The sequence below is a fragment of the Rattus rattus genome, chromosome 1, assembly GCF_011064425.1.
Source record: "Rattus rattus isolate New Zealand chromosome 1, Rrattus_CSIRO_v1, whole genome shotgun sequence".
Classification (NCBI taxonomy): domain Eukaryota; kingdom Metazoa; phylum Chordata; class Mammalia; order Rodentia; family Muridae; genus Rattus; species Rattus rattus.
In genome coordinates, this window is record NC_046154.1 from 171,955,741 (window position 1) to 171,976,859 (window position 21,119).

A 21,119-nucleotide genomic window follows, 5' to 3' on the forward strand; every position below is an offset into this window, starting at 1 on the left:
CCTGTTTTACACTGCCTAAAACAACCATGGCACCTGGCATTCAAAGTGTTCTTAGCTGAAAATCCATTCTTAACATGCATCATGGTAGAACATGGAAATGATGCCTTCAAGACACCTTGTTCCATAAAAATACAGAGTCTGGTATTCCCCACATTTATATGGCATGGATTTATTGCTTAAAATGTTACAAACAAGATATTAGAGCATTGGGGAAAGGCATGCCACTATTGTCAACACATTAAGACAATGTTCCTTCCATGGGCATTGTTTTTAGAGAGACGGGTGCATCAGTGATAAGCAGCAGACATAATGCTGTTCCATATTCCTCTCTCTGAAACCTTTCTCAATTTGACATAAATGTGAAATAAAAAACCCAGTTGTAATTTAGAGGAAAAAAAACTGGTGTATTGTTGAGTAATGAACTCATACCTTGTGTTTCTAGGTTTTCTCAATAAAGTAAACTGTGAAAATAATCTTGTTACAAATGATTGAACAACTGGATAAAATGCAAACATCCAAAGCAGATAGCTTCACCTATTATGACTGCTGTAATTAAGCTCAGGAGAAGAAGGTCACCCACAAACCACAATGCCCAGCATGTGGTAAATAACCAAAACCTATTTGAGCATGCAGAGCCTGGGCTCCTATCATACTGACCCTTTACGTTATGATAGCTTACTTGAAAAATCAATTAAAAATTCCTACCAGTTACTCTAGGAAGGTAGATGTTTAAGTGTTCTTACCAATCCTCAATTTTATTTTGGCCAGTAACATGATGTGAGGAAGGTAGATATTCTTCAATGGCTGTAGTGGACTCGCGTAGTCAGCATCTGAGAGGGGGAATTCAATGGTCTCTCCAAAAGTTAGCATCTGGGGAAGACATACTGTAGTCAGTATGGGGAGGGAGGGAAAGAAGGAGGGAGGAAGGAGGAGGGAGCGAGGGAGGAAGGGAGGGAGGGGGGAGGAAGGAAAAATTGCAGAAAAGTACATTTCCAAGTCTGTGGCTATCAGAAACATTCCTACCTGAGCAATAAGAATTCTGTGAGCTTGATTCAAGAAAATTAATTTGTTCTCTTTTGAAGATGCTTTCTTGAATTTCTCAGCTTTCGTTAAGTCATCCATCAAAATGAGGCTTTTAGCTAGGGTTAACCAAGATCTGGGTGAAAGGAATTCGCTCCCTTCCAGCAAATTGATAATTTCCTATTGAGAGAAAAGGACTCTGTGTTTCCCAGTTCATTGATGAGCTCTGGCCATGGTACCAGGCACACTCGCATTGGGATTGAGAATCCCCTCCTTTCGATTCAACTGGGATTTCCCTTAAACATGGGTCTGAACACTCCCCTGTCTCCCGTACCTGAAGCTTTGCTATGATGTCTGCCTTAAAGTGCTTTTCCTGAAGGCCCAGGACCACGGCTTGCATTAGTAACTCAGCCAGAACCTCTGTGTCATCGGCGCTCTTCGCCTCTGTGCATACTTCATTGATAAGGCTCAGACAGTCTGTCAACTCACTCTCTAATGCAGACAGGCGCGATTGAGATGCATGAGGAAGGAAGAAAGGACTTGTGTATAATGTCCCCAATGACCAAAGAGTACATGAAACACAGAGTTGGGGCTGGGGAGTATCATAATTTGGGTCAAAATAGTTTAGTCCAAATGCTAGAAAAGTCATGTTACTGCATGAGATGATTTGACTTGGGAGGTGGACAGACACATGGAAATGGGTAGGTGCACAACTAGACAGCTATCAGGCACTGTAGGAGCTACTCTTTACACAGGCCAAGCTGTTATCAAAGACTGTAATGTCTGTCCCTTTCCTGTCTGACAATGATCCCAGTAGTAGGTAAGGTATCTCTCCGTTTTCCAGAGAAGAAGGGGAAATGCAGAGCCATGGGAGACTGAGTAGAAGGTCAGCAATGGAACCCTATGTTGTTGGCTTGTGAGCTCCATGCATAGACGCCTTCCTGAGACCTAGGCAAATGTATTTTACTCTCCCCCCTCCCCCTTCCCCTTCCCCTCCGCCTCCCTCTTCCCTCCTCCCTCCTCCTCCCTCCCCCTTCCCCTTCCCTCCCCCTCCCCCTATAGGAGGACTATAAGGAATCACTGTTTTTGTTTAACAACCTGTGCTTTAAATTCTGGAAAGAGAGCAAGCTAAAAAGTTGAGAGCATCATCACTGACATATTCCTATAAAACGCTGGCTGTCCCTTATGTCAAATGGACCATACGGAAACACATTAGTTAAAGTACCTTTCATGAGTCCAATACCACGAATCTGTGCAACGAATGAAGTTACCAACATCAAGCGGCACCTCAGCCAAAGGTGAATATTGAAGTATTCCCGGCAGTTCAGGGAAACTGGGTCTAAAAACTCGCTGTCATCTTTAGTTTCTGGGGTCTGAACAACGTTAAAAGACGAGGTTATCTTCCCATTGGACAGTGTGAGTATTCTAGCCTAAGGCTAAGCAGGAGCTGAGAGAAAGCGCCCAACAGCTCTTCATGGTATCACATTTTAAATTAAGAAGTTATTGTTGAACATTCTGTAAACTGCAAGATGTACATAAAAGAGACGAGTGGGGCTGTCTGCTATTCCAAAATCCTCTATTAATATTTTACGGCACATTTTGGCCCATCTCTTCTCTGTATGTTTCTACTCAAAAGCAGAACTAACGAGGTGGTCAAAGGATAAGAGTTCCTACTGCTCTAGCAAAGGACCTGGGCTTGGTTTCCAGCGCCTGTACGGCAGCTCACAATCCCTCTAACTACATTTCTGTGGAATCTAGTGGCGCCATCTGCCTCCTGCTGGTTACTGCACACACACAGTTCACATAGATGCAAGCAAAATACTCTTACACCTGGCTTGTCTGTATGGGATGGGTGATTTTATTGGAAATGTGTAAGACCCCAGCAAGGCTCTGTGTAACAGGATATTTTTATACAGACTCCTAAGCGATTTGATGTTAAGTTATGCAGCCTTAGTAGGTCCAGCGACAGCTTGTGATGAGCTGTCAGGCAGACATTAGAGCCCCTGTATGGGGAAGGCCTGTATGAGGAAGACTGTGAGTGTCCTGCTTGCCCGGTCCAGGAAATGAACTCAAGAGTGGAAGGAGAGCGCATCTTGGGAAATCTTTCTGTTGGTGGGGCTGTATGGAGCCTCCCCACAGTGACACGTCTGCATGTGTCTTTTGGTGATGGCTCTATCGACCCTGAACTGCTCACAAATGATAGGGCACAAAAGTTTTGAAAAGGTCTTAAGGGGCCTTCCTCCATGAAGAGAATAAATGGGATTTCCACGAAGACACTTCGACCCTGATTTCGCTCTTACTTGGGCTTTCCCATTTTGTGTCATCCACATAGCTGATCAATTGCCTACTGTGTCCTTCACTATGGAAACATGTACTCTGCGGTGTGTCTTGTAGGGATGTTAAAATCATACGTACAGGAGTTTCTGGAGAGGTGGGGCTGCATGGCTCTTCTGGTAGTCTCTTTTTAAAAACTTTCGAATCCTGGAGAAGCTTCAGTGTGCAATATATAATGGCGGTGCTGAAACCGAGGGAGGGTTTTGACTGTTACCGGTGACAGAATTTGTGTGTTATTTCGCCACTCTACTTCCTATGAAAATGTCCACACCCCCAGCCATCCTCAAAGGGTATCTCCTTTCCCTTTTTTAGTAGTGTTGGAGCACTGCAGTCCTCTTCTCATCATGACATTTAATCACAGCATAGAATTCTAAACCCACGGGCTGGAGAGATGGCTTAGTGGTTAAGAGCACTGACTGCTCTTCCAGAGGTTCTGAGTTCAAATCCCAGCAACCACATGGTGGCTCACAGCCATCTGTAATGAGATCTGATGCCCTCTTCTGGTGTGTCTGAAAACAGCTACAGTGTACTTATATATAAGAAATAAATCTTTAAAAAAGAAAAAAAAGAATTCTAAATCCACAAGGTCAGTCACAAAGGCATAATAATGATAATATTAATAAAAATGATGATGATGACAGTGATGACGATAATAATAATAAAGTCCCTTTCAATAAAAAAGAAGTGGATCAAAGAATAAAGAACTAATGTTTCCATCATTTAAAACAGATCAAACACAGAGCTTCCAGTTCTGCCTCCTACAGCCGACCTTACTCCATGACAAGTCCCCAGTCATGAAGAGCTCTCTGACTCTTCAATGCACACTGTTCGACCCATCAGTCTGTCAGTTTAACCCACGATGTATGACCACTGTCCGTGAGCCCCTCATCTCTCCACCCCATTCACTTCTGCCCAGGTCATTGGTACCTCCAAGATGGAGGACCAAGGTAGGTTCCTAGCTCATCTCCTACTCTCCCTCTCACCCACAATGGCTACAACAAACTCCTCAAGATGTCTGGCTTTCAGGGTTGGGGGATTTAGCTCAGTGGTAGAGCGCTTGCCTATGGCGCAAGGCCCTGAGTTCGGTCCCCAGCTCCGAAAAAAAGAACCAAAAAAAAAAAAAAAAAAAAGATGTCTGGCTTTTACCAGAGTCTTCCCTGAACTCTGGTCAATACACTTCCTTCTTTGGGTTGGGGTTACCAAGATTTCCGGTCTAGTACACGGCTGTCTTCATCTGCCTTAGTGGATGCTCATATGAGAGGCAGCTTTTGTCTATGGTTCTCTGAATGTGTGCTATATGGGCTCAATTTCTGGGCTGCACTTTAAGAGCATTTTTGTTGTTTGGCAAATATGTTGCCTTGTGGATGGAAAGCTCTATGTTAGCATTAACCATGGAGCCAGAATGTTTCCCCTTCTCCCCATAATTCACACCTTAGGAAACAGATGACTGGCGTTCACCACCTGTCAGATGCCATATTGAGTCATTTTTGTGAGTTAAGTCACTTACTGAACCACACACACACGTGCTATGAGTTCAGGACGGGTGTTATTACTGATTCAATGTATGGAGTAGGAAATGGACACGAGAAATATCAAGCTTTCCAAAGTCTGTCTGTCTGTCTGTCTCCCTCCCTCTCTCTCTCTCTCTCTCATTCTCTCCATCCATTCCTCCTTCCCTCTCCATTTCCCTCCCCCTCCTTCTTTCCCTGTCTTTCCTTCCATCTCTCCCTCCCTCCCCATCCCCCCTTCCTTTCTCCTTCCTTCCCCCCTTCCTTCCTTGCCTCTCTCCAGCTCCTCATTCTAACCAGTTTGGTGGCACTGGGTCCTGCTGTGGGGTTATGTTCATTACTGTCAGTGTCACTGCTGACTGCACTTGTCACCAGCAGTAAAGGTGCTCTTGGCCCTGCCAAAGGGTCTTCTCTTGCATCCTGCCTAGCATGTTAGTTAGTATCACACACCTGAGGTTTTCTCTAAAGAAATCTTATTTATATGGTCATCTTATTTATAAAAGTGGTTGCCGCCCTCTTTTTGCTGTGTGGGTTATACTCTAGTCTTGTATTTATTGCTTTGAGTGTCACACTTCAGTGGGACACTGTGATCGTTCCCTGCTGCCTCCATTCTCGGTCCTTTGTGAGGGCCTCCATGCCATTCCACGATCCTGGCTCATTAGCGAAGACACCTGGGTCTAGGTGTGAGCACAGGACAAAGCAAAGCGAGTCAGATAAGCATGGTGCATGGACTGAAAGAGGTGGACTGGATTGGGCAGGCATCCCTGAGACATCCAGCCTGGTCTCACTGAGCCCTGAGCCCAGCCTCTGCCTGTCCCTCCCTGCTCGGCTACGTCAATCAAAAAATTGTCTCGTTTGTTTAAGTTGCATCCGGTTGGGATTCTGTTGCTTGAAAATAAGCAACACTACATGATACATATAATCTCAGTGATTTTACATTTGTAGTGATGATGGTGATGGTGACGACGACGATGACGACAATGACGACAATGATCTATGTGAGGGCACACAGGTGCCATGGCATACACATGAGTTTAGAGGACAGCTTTGGGGAGTCAGTTCTCTCCTTCTGCCTTTATGTGGGTTCTGGGATTACACTTAACTTGCCAAGCTTGCACAGCAAGTATCTTTATTGGCTGGACCATCTTGCCAGCCCGATAATATGCAAGTTTCTTCTATAATTGATAACTGCTGACTCCTCTTTCTCTTTTATATTGTTTTGTGTCTTTGTTATAGTACAATTTTTTTGATCCTCCTTACTAATTTGAAAGATGCATGTTCTGGCTTAGATTTTTAACAGCAGTGACTTTTAATGATTTTAAAAATGACTTTATTAATCCATTTTTAAAAATATGACTTCTCTATTGGTCACAGGGGAGTGATGAAGCGAATTGTGGAAGGTGAAGGATTTTCTATGTTAACTGTGCTTTTTCTTCCGTACCTGCTCAGTAGCTGTATCTTATGTAACAGCCCAGCTCATGACTAACTGCTGCCTTTATGATGGATCCGATTTTCCAACACTCGCACTCAGTTATGCCCAGTGTATTATTGGTACTGGGAGCAAACCCACTGCCGAGCCAACTGCTAGCTATTTTAGCAGACTGACTCTCCGGGTTCTTTAACATTTGCCTCTCACTGGCTACATCATTTCTTCAGACTCATCCTTGGCTCACCCGGCCAATGTTTGGTTGATGAGCTCTCTGTGAGTTAAGCTATTTTGGGGGAAGATACCCAGTTCTTCCTCTGCTGGTCCCTGCTTGGTATCAGGGATGAATTCAGACCGTCCACTTTCATCTACAGGTACCCTTTGAAAAAACATTTGCCCAAATCTAATTATTAATAAGCGTAATCTTTAGTACTTCGCTGAGACCATTGTACTTTTCATGTCTTTGCGAATCCTTTCAACAAGAAATCGAGAGACAAGACTGTGGATGTAGAGCACCTGCTGCTCTTGCAAAGGACCTGGTGCCAGTACCCAGTATTCCCAATGGCTAAATCCAACTCCAACGGGCCTGGTGCCCCCACTTTGGCCTCGGTGGGCACTACATGCATGTGTTGTTCATAAATGCACACAGGCAACACACACACACACACACACACACAGAGAAGTGGGGGGAGGAACTATCTGATGGAATCATTTGATGGACATTTGATGGCATTACACTTCACCTGTACAAGGGGATAAAGATTTTCCCAGTGTTTGTGGACTGGTTACAGTCTCCAGTTTTTGAAAAAAGGTGTGTGGGATTGAATTGCACCTTTTAACAGCAGTAGCTTTTAATCCATGTCTTCCAGTGACTATAAGTAAAAATGGCATGATGTATTTATTGTATTTATAAGAAGTTTATGTCCACAAGTTTTTGTTTTTTTTTTTTTTCTGGTGCTTGGTGGTCACATGTAGGCCTTGCCTACTCCAGGCCAATGCTCTGCCACTGAATATATCGTCTTCCCCCAGGGCACTGCACCCTCTAGGCCAGCACCCTTCTACTGAAGCAACAGCTACCTCCTCAGCTCTTGTTGCAAGCATTTCTCACACACACGAACACTAAAATAGTTTACAGATTAAATCAGTTGACATTTTTCTTTGAACTCAATTCTAATTTGATAAGTTTTTGGAGCTTCTGCTATTTAATTATGTTTCCTTCTGTTGTTAATGAAAGCTTTTAAATTCATCTTGTATAGCCTAATTTTCAGGAATTTGTACACAGGGGGAAAGAGTTCAAGGCCCACCTGTGTCACGCTTTAGCTGTGGGATCTTGGGAAATGCAATTATCAATCTCTTTATAAAATGAGAATGATGATAACAGTTCCAACCACATCAACATGAATGATTTTGATGATTAAATTAGGATTCATTTCTTAGGAAATGCATGCTGGGTATCTGCTTTGAGCCAGGAAGAAATCTAGGAGCCATGGATACAGACGGCAGTAAACAATACAAACCAAAACCCCCACCCACCAAGGCTGACATTCGACGACAGTGGGATGTCTTTAGCAAACACATGCTAGCTATCAGCATCGTTGGTTTATTGATTTGGCAAGAAAAGTAGTAGAGGCCAAATTGATTTCTTCTTTTCTTTTTCCTTTTTTCTTTTTTTACTAAATTGTTAAGCAGCTTTCCAATATTTTAGCAATTATTTGAATATTAAACTCCCGAGAGTGTGCTGGGTCGTGAAAACATCCGCAGCATTTGTTGACTACTTCCTAAGGTGCTGTTACTGCTTTTTGTTTAAAATGAATGGAAACAAGGAAGAGGAGTGCAACGAGCCTAACTGGGCCTCGGTTCATCGGCACTTACGCTACCGTCCCTGGATCAAGGGTACACACTTGGGGGCACCCTGTTGCTACAGGAAAGCTTCTCAGACTGGTGCTTCACAACTGTACCACCCGGGAAGAAGACAGTGATGTCCCCTCCATGGACTCTACCGATTCCAAAGCCTGGGTCCTGATATAAAGAGAAATGACATGAGCTTTGGCATACTGGTGACAAAGAAACCATGTAAAGCGTAGGACATACCAATGTGTCATAACCCTCTTGCTACTGTGTAGTTGCTTAGGGTATTTTTTTTCCTGTTGCCATAACAACATACCTGCAACTGAGAATGGAAGTGTACTTTAGCTCATTGTTCTAGAGCAGTGATTCTCAATCTGCGGGTCAAACCCTTTCCCAGGGGTCGAATATCAGACATCCTGCCTATCAGATGTTTATATTACCATTCATGACAGAAGCAATATTACAGTTATGAAGTAGCAGTGAAATGGCACAACATGAGGAATTGTACTAAAGGGTCCCAGTATTAGGAAGGGTGAGGGAGGTTGGCCGAGAGGCTGACGTCATCACCTGGTAAGGGCCTCCTGCTGCATTATAACACAGTCGAGTATAATGTGGCGAGACGGAGTAAGCCTGCATCTGCTCAGGCTTGCTTCTTACAAAGCCACCAATGCCAGCTTTAGGACACTACCCTCCTGACACTATCTCTCAAAGGAGGTTGTATTGGTGACTTTCCTCTTGCTGGGATAAAATCCCTTCACAGGGTTGATCTTGCACAGGGATACAGTCCATCATGAAGTGGAAGACAGGACAATGGGTAGGGCAAGCATGGCCTTAGGAACAGAGGCTGCTCCATTTTTTTCCACATGTACAAAGAGACAAAACAGGAAGTGGGGCAAGGATTTAAAATGCCAAAGCCCTCCTCCAGTGACACACTTCCTCCAGCAAGGCTCCACCGCCAAAAGATTCCATAAACTCCCCAGAGGGCACAACCAACTCAAGACTAAGTGTTCAAACACACGAGCCTATAGGGGACTTATCTCACTCAGGCCACTACAGAGACATTGTTAGCATATGCCTCCAAGAGTTACGTTTCTAAAACACAAACTCCAGGGACAGGCATTTAAGCAACAGCAACTGAACAATGGAGAATTTCAAGTTCTTTGGTAGACAGAGAAGTCCAGAAATGTGACTCATTCTAATGTCTCAAATCCCAAGAGGCATTATTTTTGTCATAAAATCAAAAGGCTTGAATGTTTTCCCTTTCAGGCCATGAATTAAGTACAAAGAAAAATAGGAAGGAACATTTGCTTAAACAACGTCAAAAGGATGGAGCTCGGAAAGAGAGTCCAGGAGGAGAATCACGCTGTGGAAAGCTTTGATCCCATTTACTTCTTATTAACATTCATGACAAAAATGGTCAGTTTGTTCTCACGAAATCCATGCAGCTCACTTTCTCAGTCACCCTGGGGAAAGCACCTTTCAATTTCCTTGACACATAATTTTATTAGAAGTATCAGGAAATGTCAGGCATCATTTGGAAAAGGGGTTGTCCAACACTCTCAGCAGTGCCCCAACCAAAGCTCATGGGGTGGGGGTCAAGTTCACGAAAGAGAAACTCATTCATCTTGACAGTAACCTTTCTCAAAACAAAGGCTCTGCTCCAAAGAGGCAACAGCACCAACATTGCTGCCGGGTTTGTGCCAGGGGCTACATTCACGTGTTTAAGACGGGAGCGTTCCGATATGCTGGCACGGAGTTGGCATATGCCTACCACACATCTGCCAAGTCTTCAGGTTAAAGCTCCACTATGACAACCCTGAATATCTTATAATTTTTCATTCTCATTACTTTCTCATTAAAAGGGAGCAGGCACTCATCACTGTCATCCTCCACACCAAAAGAGAAAAGAATGTGTACGGACAAATAAAGGAGGTCAATGACCAAAACAAAGTGTATGTTTGTGCATGTGCATGTGTTCATGCATGTTATCATGTGTGCATGTGTGTGCATGTTTGTGCACGTACGTGCATGCATGCATGTGTGTATGTGCATGTGTGTGCACATGTGCATGTATGGATGTCTGTGTGTGTGTGTCTCTGTGTGTGTGTGTATTCTACAGTTGCTGTTGCTCTCACATATAGTTTGAGGAAAAAGGCACTAGAAATCATATATTAAAAGTTTCTTTGCCCTTCAAAGTTTGTCAGGGGAAATAATTTATGATTAGGAGTAACGGTCTAAGCACAAGCCTATAATTAATACATTTTCAATAGCTCTCAATAAAGTACAGCTATAAAAATATTATCACTATGGACTACTGTAACTCAAGTTTGATCTCAGTACTGCTGTTCGCCCCCACAAACTATAAATATCTGTAAAATTATTGGGGCCCTCTAAAGAGTACCATCAACATTTATCCTATCACAAATTGAGTTACTGAATGTTGAATTTATTTTAAGATAAAAATAAGTTACTACGTATCAACAGAAATGATACATTTTATGCAATAAAATATTTTTTAAAATGTGAGCAGAGTAGCTGCCTTTACTGACTGCCCTAATAAAGGAAAACTCACCTTCGTTCCTGCTTTAACGTCACTTTATTGTCCTGTTTTATTTGATTAAAGTAAAGGGATAAAACTAAATCTCATATAGAACGTTTTTTCTTTGTGTGTGTGTGTGTGTGTGTGTGTGTGTGTGTGTGTGTGATATGTGTGAGTGCATGTTTGTGAGCATACATGTGTGCATGCACATGTACACACATGCATGTGAAGACCACAGGTCAACGTCTCCTCTCTCCCTCTATTGCTTCTTTAACCTTACTGAGACAAGTGCCCTCACTGAATGTGAGCCTCACTGACTGCACAGGCTGGCTGAGCAGGAAGCCCTGGAGAATCCTCCTGTCTCTGTTCCCTCCCACCTCTAACTCGAGTGAGAGAGCAAGCCTTACAGGTACATCTCCCTTGGCAGGCTTTTTCAGGTAGGTCCTGGAGACCTCAGCTCAGGTCCCCATGCGAGTTAACGAGCACTCAACCAGTTAAGCCATTGTCCCAGCCCCAAGTGCCCTCTTTAGATAACTACAAACATTTTTCTTTGATAGTTTCTCAGATGTGTGTAGCCATCTAGAGCCTTGTACCACACACTGACAAAGGTTTTCTATGTTAAAAGCCATTGGTCTGTTCTGCTTTCAAAGATTTTGAAACACAGAGCACTTGTCATCAGCAAAGAGTTATATAAATACACAAATTATTGAACTACTTAATTATATAATTAAACACTATTTTCATGAATATTATCACTTATGTCACCAAATTCTCAGGATCATGTGACAAATTCAGATTCCCCAAAGTTCAGATGTTCCTTTGAAAGCTCGAATTTTGTCATAGGCAGCAGATACCGACAGATCTGTTCCTAGAAGAGAAGCAAGAGCAAGCAGCATACTTGCTTTTTCAAAAAACTGTCTGCCACATTTCCAAACGTGAACAGACACAGTCTGTCAGTTGTTTTTCAAATAAAGATGGTCGTCTACCAAAAGAGCATCTTGTTCCACTCTCAGTTCCATCACCCATGTGTTCCTCTTCAAGACAGCCATCAGCACTGGATGCTACAGAAACATCCAAATGGTTCCACTGAAGACCCCACCAGCTTGGGAAAGTCTTCACTGGAGGGTAATGATTCCAAATGCCACACCTTCTGCTCTTTCGTCAAGGGCTCTAGCAAGAGCAGCTGGCTTTGGTCTGTCTGTAGGTCTGTCCATCTGTCTGTCTGTCTGTCTGTCTCTCTCTCTCTCTCTCTTTCTCTGTGTGTGTCTCTGTGTGTGTGTGTGTGTGTGTGTGTAGGTACTCTCTTTCTACCACGTGGATCCTAGATTTAGACCACCAGGCTTGGCTGAAAGTGCTCCTATCCTCTTTCCAGACCCCAGCTGGTTTTTGCGTTTGTTTTTAATTGTGCATGAGTAATATAAATGACTATAATGTCGTAGTTTGTTCCCACTTCCTCGATTCATGCTGAGGGGTCAGGAGTTCTACAGTTGCTGGGCAGCAGGGATGCATACTACAATGAATCTGGTGATCATGTCTTAGTTCTGACATAGAAATACCTCCATCCCAAAGGTCTCAGACACCGCCAATCATCTTCACATCGTGCCCTGAGAGCCTCTACTCCACAGAGAGCCGATGGGCTCTCATGACTGCTTAGAAACTGGAGAAGTACCCTTTGTTCTGTGTCTAGAATAAAATCCATATACAACACATACATAATGCAAAGTGTGAACCTGCCAAGCATGTCACTAAGACTTATAGAGAGACCATGGCGGGCTCCTGGAATCTTAAATGTGTCTCAAGAGAACAAGAAAAGGACCTGGTTTGTTTTATGCTGCCTGCTGGGTGGTGCCATTTGGGGAAGGCTTCCTACGTGTATGCTCTAAAACGCCCCACCAGTGGCAAAGGGGCAAGAAACTGATCACTCTTACCTGCTCACACAGGTGCTGTTGTAGAAGGGAAGTGGTGGGCGCCTGGAAGTCAGCAGTGAGCATAAAAATTGACCCATATTCTTGCTTATAACCGCATGATCATTATTTATTTATCTCTTTCAATGATGGGAATTAAGTCCAGAGTTTCAGGCATGATATATAGCAGTCTACCACTCAACTGTATTAAGCCATAAGTATATAATCTTATATATATACATATATATATGTATATATGTATATCATACAATAACTCTTCCTCTTCCCCCAACCCCAACATCTCTACTCTGACAGTCTCCAAGACACTAAGTATACAACCGACTTACTTATTATGTTTAAGGTGTATACATGACCCTGATCTATCCTTAGAGGCTAAAACAGTGCTAGCATAGTGTCAATGCTCAAAACCATTTTCAGTGAATGATACAGGCACATGTGTCTTTAAACAAACCACTATGTGCCTGAGGGCTTCGTGCTTCTGATGTGTTTATCACCAGTTGCGTGACACTGACAGAGTATTTCTGCAACTATGAAGAGTTGCTGTACTAATGCTATTTTATACATGACTGCATGCACGTGCACACAGGAGCCTTTACACCATCCGTCTCTAGACCAGAATGTCATAGTGAGCTAGCTACTGAAAGAATCAATAACCAGGAATCGATGAATGAAAGTTTTGCCACGACTATGCACATTTAAATAATCACCTTCTTAGATGGTCCAGCCCTCAACAGTGTCTTGGACAGCTCAACACAGCACAGTTCAGATGATGCTACTTTCGAAAAAATAGATCTCCTTTATCTTGTTTTTATTTTATTACATGTAGTACACACATGTGCATATGTGTGTACATGTGTTCATGTTTAGTAGTGGCTGAAGATGCTTCAGAGGCCATAAGAGAGCACTGGACCTCCCCAGAACTGAGATAGGGAGGGTTGTGAGTCACCCCATCTGGGTGTTCTGAAAGAGTTCTTTTAACTACTAAGCCATCTCTTCAGGCCCCTTTTACATATGCTTATTTAGTGCTTAAGGAAAAAAATAAACCTCCAAGGGCCTTACATATAATAAATAAACTATAAAACAATGAGTTTCTATCTTATAAAAAATAAATTAATCAAAAGTTAAGCATTGTTAATTTGTTAATTTTACATATGATTTTAAACATCCTACCTAGTGTGCTTAATAAAGGAATCTCTTTGTAGAAAACCAATGTGTCCTATGGAAGATGAATTTTGGATCTTTTTTTTTTTTTTTTTTTTTTTTTGAAGCTGGGGACCGAACCCAGGGCCTTGTGCTTGTAGGCAAGCGCTCTACCACTGAGCTAAATCCCCAACCCGGAAGATGAATTTTAAAACCCCATGAATAATTAAAATCAAGCTCACCAATGTGGCCCAGGAATTCTGAAACTTCCATGAAATACGAATCATCACCGAATGAGAATGAGCGCCTCCCCCGACCCCAATGACAGCATTGGGGCTCTCAGAGTAGGGGGCCAGAAGAGGGGGTGAAGAGTCAAGGGATGAAAGGGTAAGGAAGGGCTGAGGGCATGAAGTGGGTAAGGGTTGAGGGAGAATGGAGAGGGAAGAGGGAGTGAGAGGATTGGGGAGTAAGGGAATGCAGGAGGGAAAGGGATACAGAAGGGGAGGGGGAAAGAAGCTGGAGGGGAGGAGGAAAGGGAGGTGGGGAAAGGGGATAAGGGGAGAGGAGAGAGAGAGGAGAGAGAGGAGAGAATTGAGGAGGGGATGGGGGAGTGCTCCTCCTCTTCCAGAGGACTCACCTGTATGCTGGCCTGAATCTCTGCAGGGCGATTGCTGCCAGGTGCAGCCTGGCCTCCACCATGATCTCCAGGTCAGCAACAGAACACAGATAGAGGGGCCTGTTGCACTGGCGCTCTGTCTCTGACAACAGGGAATTGATCTTGTCCTCAGCCTCCGTCAGCAAAATGGACTAAAGAAAGAACACCACACAGCTGACACAAACTCTGAGATAAAGTCTCACTCTTGACAAATACTTGTTGTTGTTGTCCTATGGGTGCGTTCAGAGCAGTAACAGAGGTCGAGAGACACAGGAGTGAATACCTAAGCAGTGGTGGAGAGGCTCAGAGAGGAGATTGCAGCATCAGGTGTAGACTTGACAACAGTGCTGTTGGACCTCTCTGTTCACGACAGTTCTGTGCAGTTCTGGGGAGTCACCGTCGACATGGACTGGTAAACATTAAAACATTGCCCCTTGGGGACAGCACAGAGACACGTGCCTGGGAGCCTCTTGTCACGTGCTTATCAGGTGATCAGTATTTTACCTTGTTTAAACATGTGTTCATACTCAACGACATACTACACACACACAGTGCTTCATTAACTCTGAACTCACAGGCAAAAGAACTGTATAGTTCATGACTGAACGAAATGTGTATGGAGTAACTATTTTCTCTGTAAGGCACATCACAAGCACTAGACACCATTTTCATATGAGGGACATTTTTAAACAACAAGAGTCATCGACAACAGAAACACGTGTGCAGTGGGGAAGTATAGCACAGGTTGGGGATTACTAATGCAAAAAAAATCTGAAACTGAGACATTTAAGCGCTGACACAGAGTTCCAAAGGCTTTAGATACTGAAGCCTTTAAATGTTTGGATTAGGGATGTTCAAGCAGAGAAGTCTATGCAAATATTATAAAATCCCCCCTCCCCCGCATTTCGAAGATTCTGGTAAAGGCCATTGAATTTGTCCTGACATATGAGAGAAGTGTAGAAGTACAAAAAGAAGGAAACCAAATGCTAGCACAGAACCTCATTCAACATGGTTGGCCCTGGGCATGCTGGGTGTAGTTGTTTTATATTCAAATTTCCTGTGATTAAATTTTCTTGACATACTGAGCATGTCCACAAATGATCATAAAAGCGTGGGTGTCAAGAGTGTGCTTTTTGAAGTTACAATAAATGTTAGGAAATGGGCAAATTAGCAGACAGAATCCATAATGAAGACAGACTGTATTCCAAGTTAAATTCTGATTGCCAAATTGGGAATCTGGAGTTGATTAAGTTTCATGATAGATAATCGAGAGTAAACAGAACTAATAAGGCAGAAGACAGTCTTTCAAACAATAGGTCTCACCATGCACTTCCCAGACAGGACAACTGTGGACTGGTTCTCACAGTACTGTAAGAAGATACTGTGCAAACTTCCAAAGGAGGGATAGAGCCAGTAGCCCTGCCCAGCTGCCTAAGAGCCACAACATCGACCAGCATGATAGGATCGCCCCAAGGGTGCAATAGTGGTACACACACCTTGCTGATAACCAACAGCTCTCTAATTGAGCTTAGGACAGGCTCAGCAAGAGGGAAATCATATGTGGTACTGAATACCTAACAAACTAACCGGGTCTAGTGAATTCATGGAATTCGTGGAGGAGAACCTACAAATGCCATGTTAGTAGTCCAGATTAATAATCCTTAACTACATTCTAAAGATTTGTTTGTTTGTTTGTTTAATGTATGTGAGTACACTGCTGCTGTCTTCAGACACACCAGAAGAGGGCACCAGATCCCATTATGGATGGTTGTAAGCCACCATGTGGTTTCTGGGAATTGAACTCAGGGCCTCTGGAAGAACAGTCAGTGCTCTTAACCACTGAACCATCTCTTCCTTAACTACATTCTAAATATTTGTCTGTATTCCCAACGATAAGTACAGCTCCCATTCCTTATCAAAGAAACTTCCCTCTGTGATAGGCAGAGACCATTGCAGAAAACCACAACCCGATCAAATTGCAGAGCTGTGGATCGAGCCATGTCCCAAATGAAATGCCTGCAACACAACTCCTGGACTCGGGATCCAGGGTTCATGAGAATGGACAAAAAGATTTTAAGAACCAGAAGAACAGAAAAGGTATTAGAAGAGTGTGTCTTCTAAAACTATTAGAGATGCCACATGCATGAAATCTCATCCTCATAGTAGCCTACATAAGACCCAAAGAAGGACCACACCATTAGGCATGCTACTGCAAGGGAGAAAGCTCACGCGGCTTCATCTCTACACAGAGAACTACAGGGATGGTGAGAGTGGGCGACATAGTCTTCCTTAAGGAAGAGCACACCAACTGGTTATCCAGGGCCAGAGATTAGCTCTGAAAACTTGACATACAAGTAACATTATACAGACTGATCAGGCTATATTTGGGTACTCAGGATTATATATTTATACACAGATATATGTAACAACAATTCAAAGAAAATTAAAAGAGGCCATGAACTTGAAAGAGAGAAAGGAGGACATTGTGTATAAGAGGGTTTGGAAGGAAGAGAGGAAAGGGGGAAGCGGTGGAATTTTATTATAGTCACAGTTAATAAAAAAAGAAAGAAGTAGATCTCTAAAATTTTGTGTGTACACAGCAAGGACTATCATAGGGTAATTTACTGTAATGGTAAAAAGCATGGACACTTTAAATAAAAAAAAATAGGTTCGATTCCAAGATCTATGTTTTGTTATTCAAATAATATTAGTAAATTTCATATATCTAAACCTTAGGTCTTTTATGAAACACGGTGTAGTAAAATATGATTAATACCTACATCATAGTGGTGTGAGAATTAAACCAGCATGCAAAGTGACTGTTGCGTGGTGAGCATTTTGATAAGCTATTTACCATGATTTTTTTTTTTTTTTTTTCTTTTTTTCGGAGCTGGGGACCGAACCCAGGGCCTTTCACTTCCTAGGCAAGCGCTCTACCACTGAGCTAAATCCCCAACCCTATTTACCATGATTTGAAAAAAAAAAACCTTCAGACTTACCTTGATGTTGTTAAGCGTGTAGTCATCTCTAAATCTCAAAACCTGGGCATGTGAGTTTTCATTATCTTTTATATAAAAATGTGAAGAAGAGAAAAATTTTAGAAATAACAAGGATTAATGGTTAGTTTAAAGAGTACTTGCAGTTGTTAAAATCCATCTCTCATGGGACACATAAATAAATTTAAATACAAAAAAGTCAACAATGAGTATTATAAATGCATATGCAAATAAACCACTCCATAAAATACACCTTAGAAAGCTAATGCTGACTGTTGGGCAACCCATCAGAAAACTGAAAATACCCTTTTCCTGCTGAATGATGTTACTTAGATTATTAATTTCTGATATAAAATTGTGGCTCATCCCCTGATCTTTCATAAATTTCTAAGACTTCAAACAAATTAGTTCTACTGCTAGGTAGAGGCCCTCTTGTAATAGCAGGGAGGGAAACCATCTGGAACAGCAAGTCTAGTCAAAGCAATGTCATGGAATATCTATCTCTCTCAAATTCTTGATCTACAGCCTAAAGTCTACCCTTCTTCTTCTGAAGCAGGATTTAGATAAAAGTCTTTGCCTGTGTCAGTCAACCAACTGGGCAAGTACAAATCACCTGACTGTACAGTGCTACCAAAACATTATCTACATACAAGATGGGTAAACGGAAAGAATGATTTGAAAATCAAATGGTACTTGGCACTGTCTTCCTCTTTTCTTCCAATCCCAACCTCCTGGCTATTATCCTACAACAGAAGACTCTGAACTTAGGGGTCAGCTGAGTAAAGGGATTAGATTTAGGCTTTTTTTGCAGGGCAGGGGGCGGGGGGGAAGAGATCAAAGAGATACACTTCTAGCACAAGAATACAAGAAGCTCTCAGAACCTACTCCACAGAGAAATTGGTTCTTAAATGTCTTATGGTCTCTGGAAAAGTTTCCTAAGGCATATAGCAAACAGACAAATCAACTTAACGATTTCAACAAATTCAGGTCCCAGGGAGATACTTTGTCTCCAAACAGAAGGTATATAGTTCCCAAGGAACAACACCCATGGTTGAGACTTGATCTCCATACTCAAACATACACATGTGTACCCACACACACAAAATACAAAGCTAAAGTTATCACACTCCTCGATTTTAAAATATATTAAACATCTATAATATACAAAATAGTATGATATTATCATGTATGCATTCACCTTCACTCCTATCCATTTGTATACCCGTAACCATGTTAATATTCATGCGCATAACTGAATGATATATGCCAAACACATATACTATCGATTAAAAATAGATACAAATAAAGCCCACAGTTAAATATCATATGGTAAATAAAATTTATTTTAAGGTAAAAATCTAGTATATTTAAAACACACATATACTCGACAGGAATACACACCATCATATGAATCTGTATCACTGCAATATGGATCTTTGGGAATAGTGTATGAACCTCAACAGGGGACTGCTTCTCTCTACCACAGGACGCACATAGCACAGCATAGCAAACAGATAGAGTAAATCAAAGCAAAGCAGTGGGAGAGATTTATCTTTATTATGCCCGTGTGTCTCTATGTGAACTTTGTGTATGCAAGTACCTGCAGAATCCAGAGGGCGTCAGAACCCCTGAGCTTGAATTATGATTGTGAGCTTCCCAGGGTAGGTGCTGGGAACTAAACCTTGGTTATCTACAAGAACACCAAGAGCTTTTAACTGCTAGACTATATCTCTAGCCATGGATTTTGTTTTCATATAAAAAATTTAAGATGCTAAAAATGCATTTTGTTTTCACATAAGAAATACAAGATGCAAAAATTGTGAGCATTCTGTGAAACAGTGATGAGGTCTATTTTGCATATTCATATTCTATGAATATGCATGATGGATAGATGAATATGCACATACTTGTGCCATGACATAAACATATGTGTGCCACAGGACCTCAGAGGGAGAATATACACTTGTGTATATTGATTTGGATTCTGGAGAATGGAATGGTTAGTGGTTGAGGGAACCAGGATAAAGCAGAAACTAAAATAAAAGCTCACCTTTTGCATTTTGGCTGTTGGGTTTGCTCTTGTCGATAATAACCGGGTAGTACGCTATTTTCGGTGAACTGTCGGGGATACAGTTTATCGTTGCAGCCAGACTTATGAAGAAGTGTGACTTGACAAAATTAAATTTATTTAAGAGATGCTGGGAGCCAAGATTAACCAAGACGGCGGGCAAGCCTCTGTTTACTAGCTCTTCAAGTGCCTACGAGTAAGAAGGGAAAGGGGATCGATCAGTTAAATATCTGCTTGCACCTGAGTTTCACTATCATTTTGTATTTCTGATTTGGTGTCAGATAAAATATTAGACATGATAGTTCTGTAAGAGTAAGGACCATCCCAGCTCCTTGATGCTGCCTCCTGCCTGAAATGGAAACTTCTACTTTCTTTAGGAGGTTAGTTATGTCAAATGATATTTTACTGGAATACATGGGTGAAAGGATGTCTTGCTAAAGCAAACATGTGAAAGAATGTTTCCCTGAAGCAGACCCAAATAAAAGGATGTTTTGATATAGCAGTCAGGTGTAAGGATCTGAGATGAAGGAGGATAAATATGACCCCACAGACAGTGGGAGATGAGCACTGAGTTTTGGTTTGGTTTGCTCTGCCTCGCTCTTCACTAACAACACCCATGTATTGGTTTGCCTTACAGAGTGTTGTAGAGCTCAACTTGTGGTAATGCTGCTGTTGAGAGAGACTTATCTGAAGAACTGCTAGTGAGGTTCCTGTGGTAGTTTACTGCTTCTGTGGCCTCACCTCAGGCCAGCTGGCAAGCCTAACCGTTCCTTCAGGATTGAATTATAGCTGCTGGTTCATGCCTGGTGTTTGTCTGCCCAGAGGGCTGGTCTGCAGCTGCTGAGTCATCTTTGGTGTTTGCTATGGGTCTGAACTGGTGCCGAAGAAGATCAAGCTCGCCCCCAAAGAACTATTGCTGAACAGGTCTATTCCCCAACATCCTAATAACTTTTCTCTTCCGGTGGTAGGCCAGAGGACAGATTGAACCCTTATTAAAAGTAGGTTGCAAAAAAATGTATGCCTATACCCGCCCTGCCACATAATGAGAGACCAAACATGGGGTCAGAGTGAGGGGACAGACCCCTTATCAGCATGGGGGAGACTGCACGGGCTCTTCAGTCACGTCCATAGATTGCTGTGAGTTACCAGGCATGCAAACTGGACAGGAGCAGGAAAACAGTCTCCCTAGCCAGCTTAGAATCCATGGTCAACAGCACCTTTTCCCAGCCCCTCTCCCTCACATACACTCTTCCCCTGCAACTAGGACTCTAAAGTTCATTCGATGGCCTGCAACGGAAGACGGCAGATCAAAAGCTCATGGCGGTGTAGGTGGCCCCACAGATGTTTGATCATAGTGTGAACCCCAAGATTGTGTTACTTACTGGCAAACCTGTTTCTAGTTGTGGTGTGATTCAGCCCTAGCACACAACACTTTTAATCCAAGAGCTTTCTGTTTACTGTAAACAGGATTAAATAAAGTCAACTGTAGGTCAAGAGGTGGAAAAAGCAGCAAGTCGGCCAGAACAGAACACGGGAAAAAAGAGTAAGAGGAAGTCAGGAGGGCAGATAGAGATACACACAGGAAGTAGAAGGGAGGGACATTGGGATTGAGGGGTTTTTGAGATGGTGTGGAGGAGAACTTCCTTTTGGAATGTCGGCT

General features: G+C 42.5%; 1 protein-coding gene across 1 annotated transcript in view; it reads right to left on the bottom strand.

Moving 5' to 3' along the window:
* Cfap54 (cilia and flagella associated protein 54) overlaps positions 1-21,119 on the bottom strand; it is a 276,477-nt gene that overhangs the window by 90,973 nt on the left and 164,385 nt on the right. Inside the window, exons 49-56 of the mRNA XM_032911469.1 lie at positions 19,442-19,649; positions 17,395-17,459; positions 14,378-14,547; positions 3,436-3,538; positions 2,246-2,393; positions 1,355-1,512; positions 1,024-1,200; positions 744-870 (exon numbers count right to left, since the gene is read on the bottom strand). Coding sequence (XP_032767360.1) covers positions 744-870; positions 1,024-1,200; positions 1,355-1,512; positions 2,246-2,393; positions 3,436-3,538; positions 14,378-14,547; positions 17,395-17,459; positions 19,442-19,649 — 1,156 coding nt within the window. The remainder of the gene's footprint in view (positions 1-743; positions 871-1,023; positions 1,201-1,354; positions 1,513-2,245; positions 2,394-3,435; positions 3,539-14,377; positions 14,548-17,394; positions 17,460-19,441; positions 19,650-21,119) is intronic.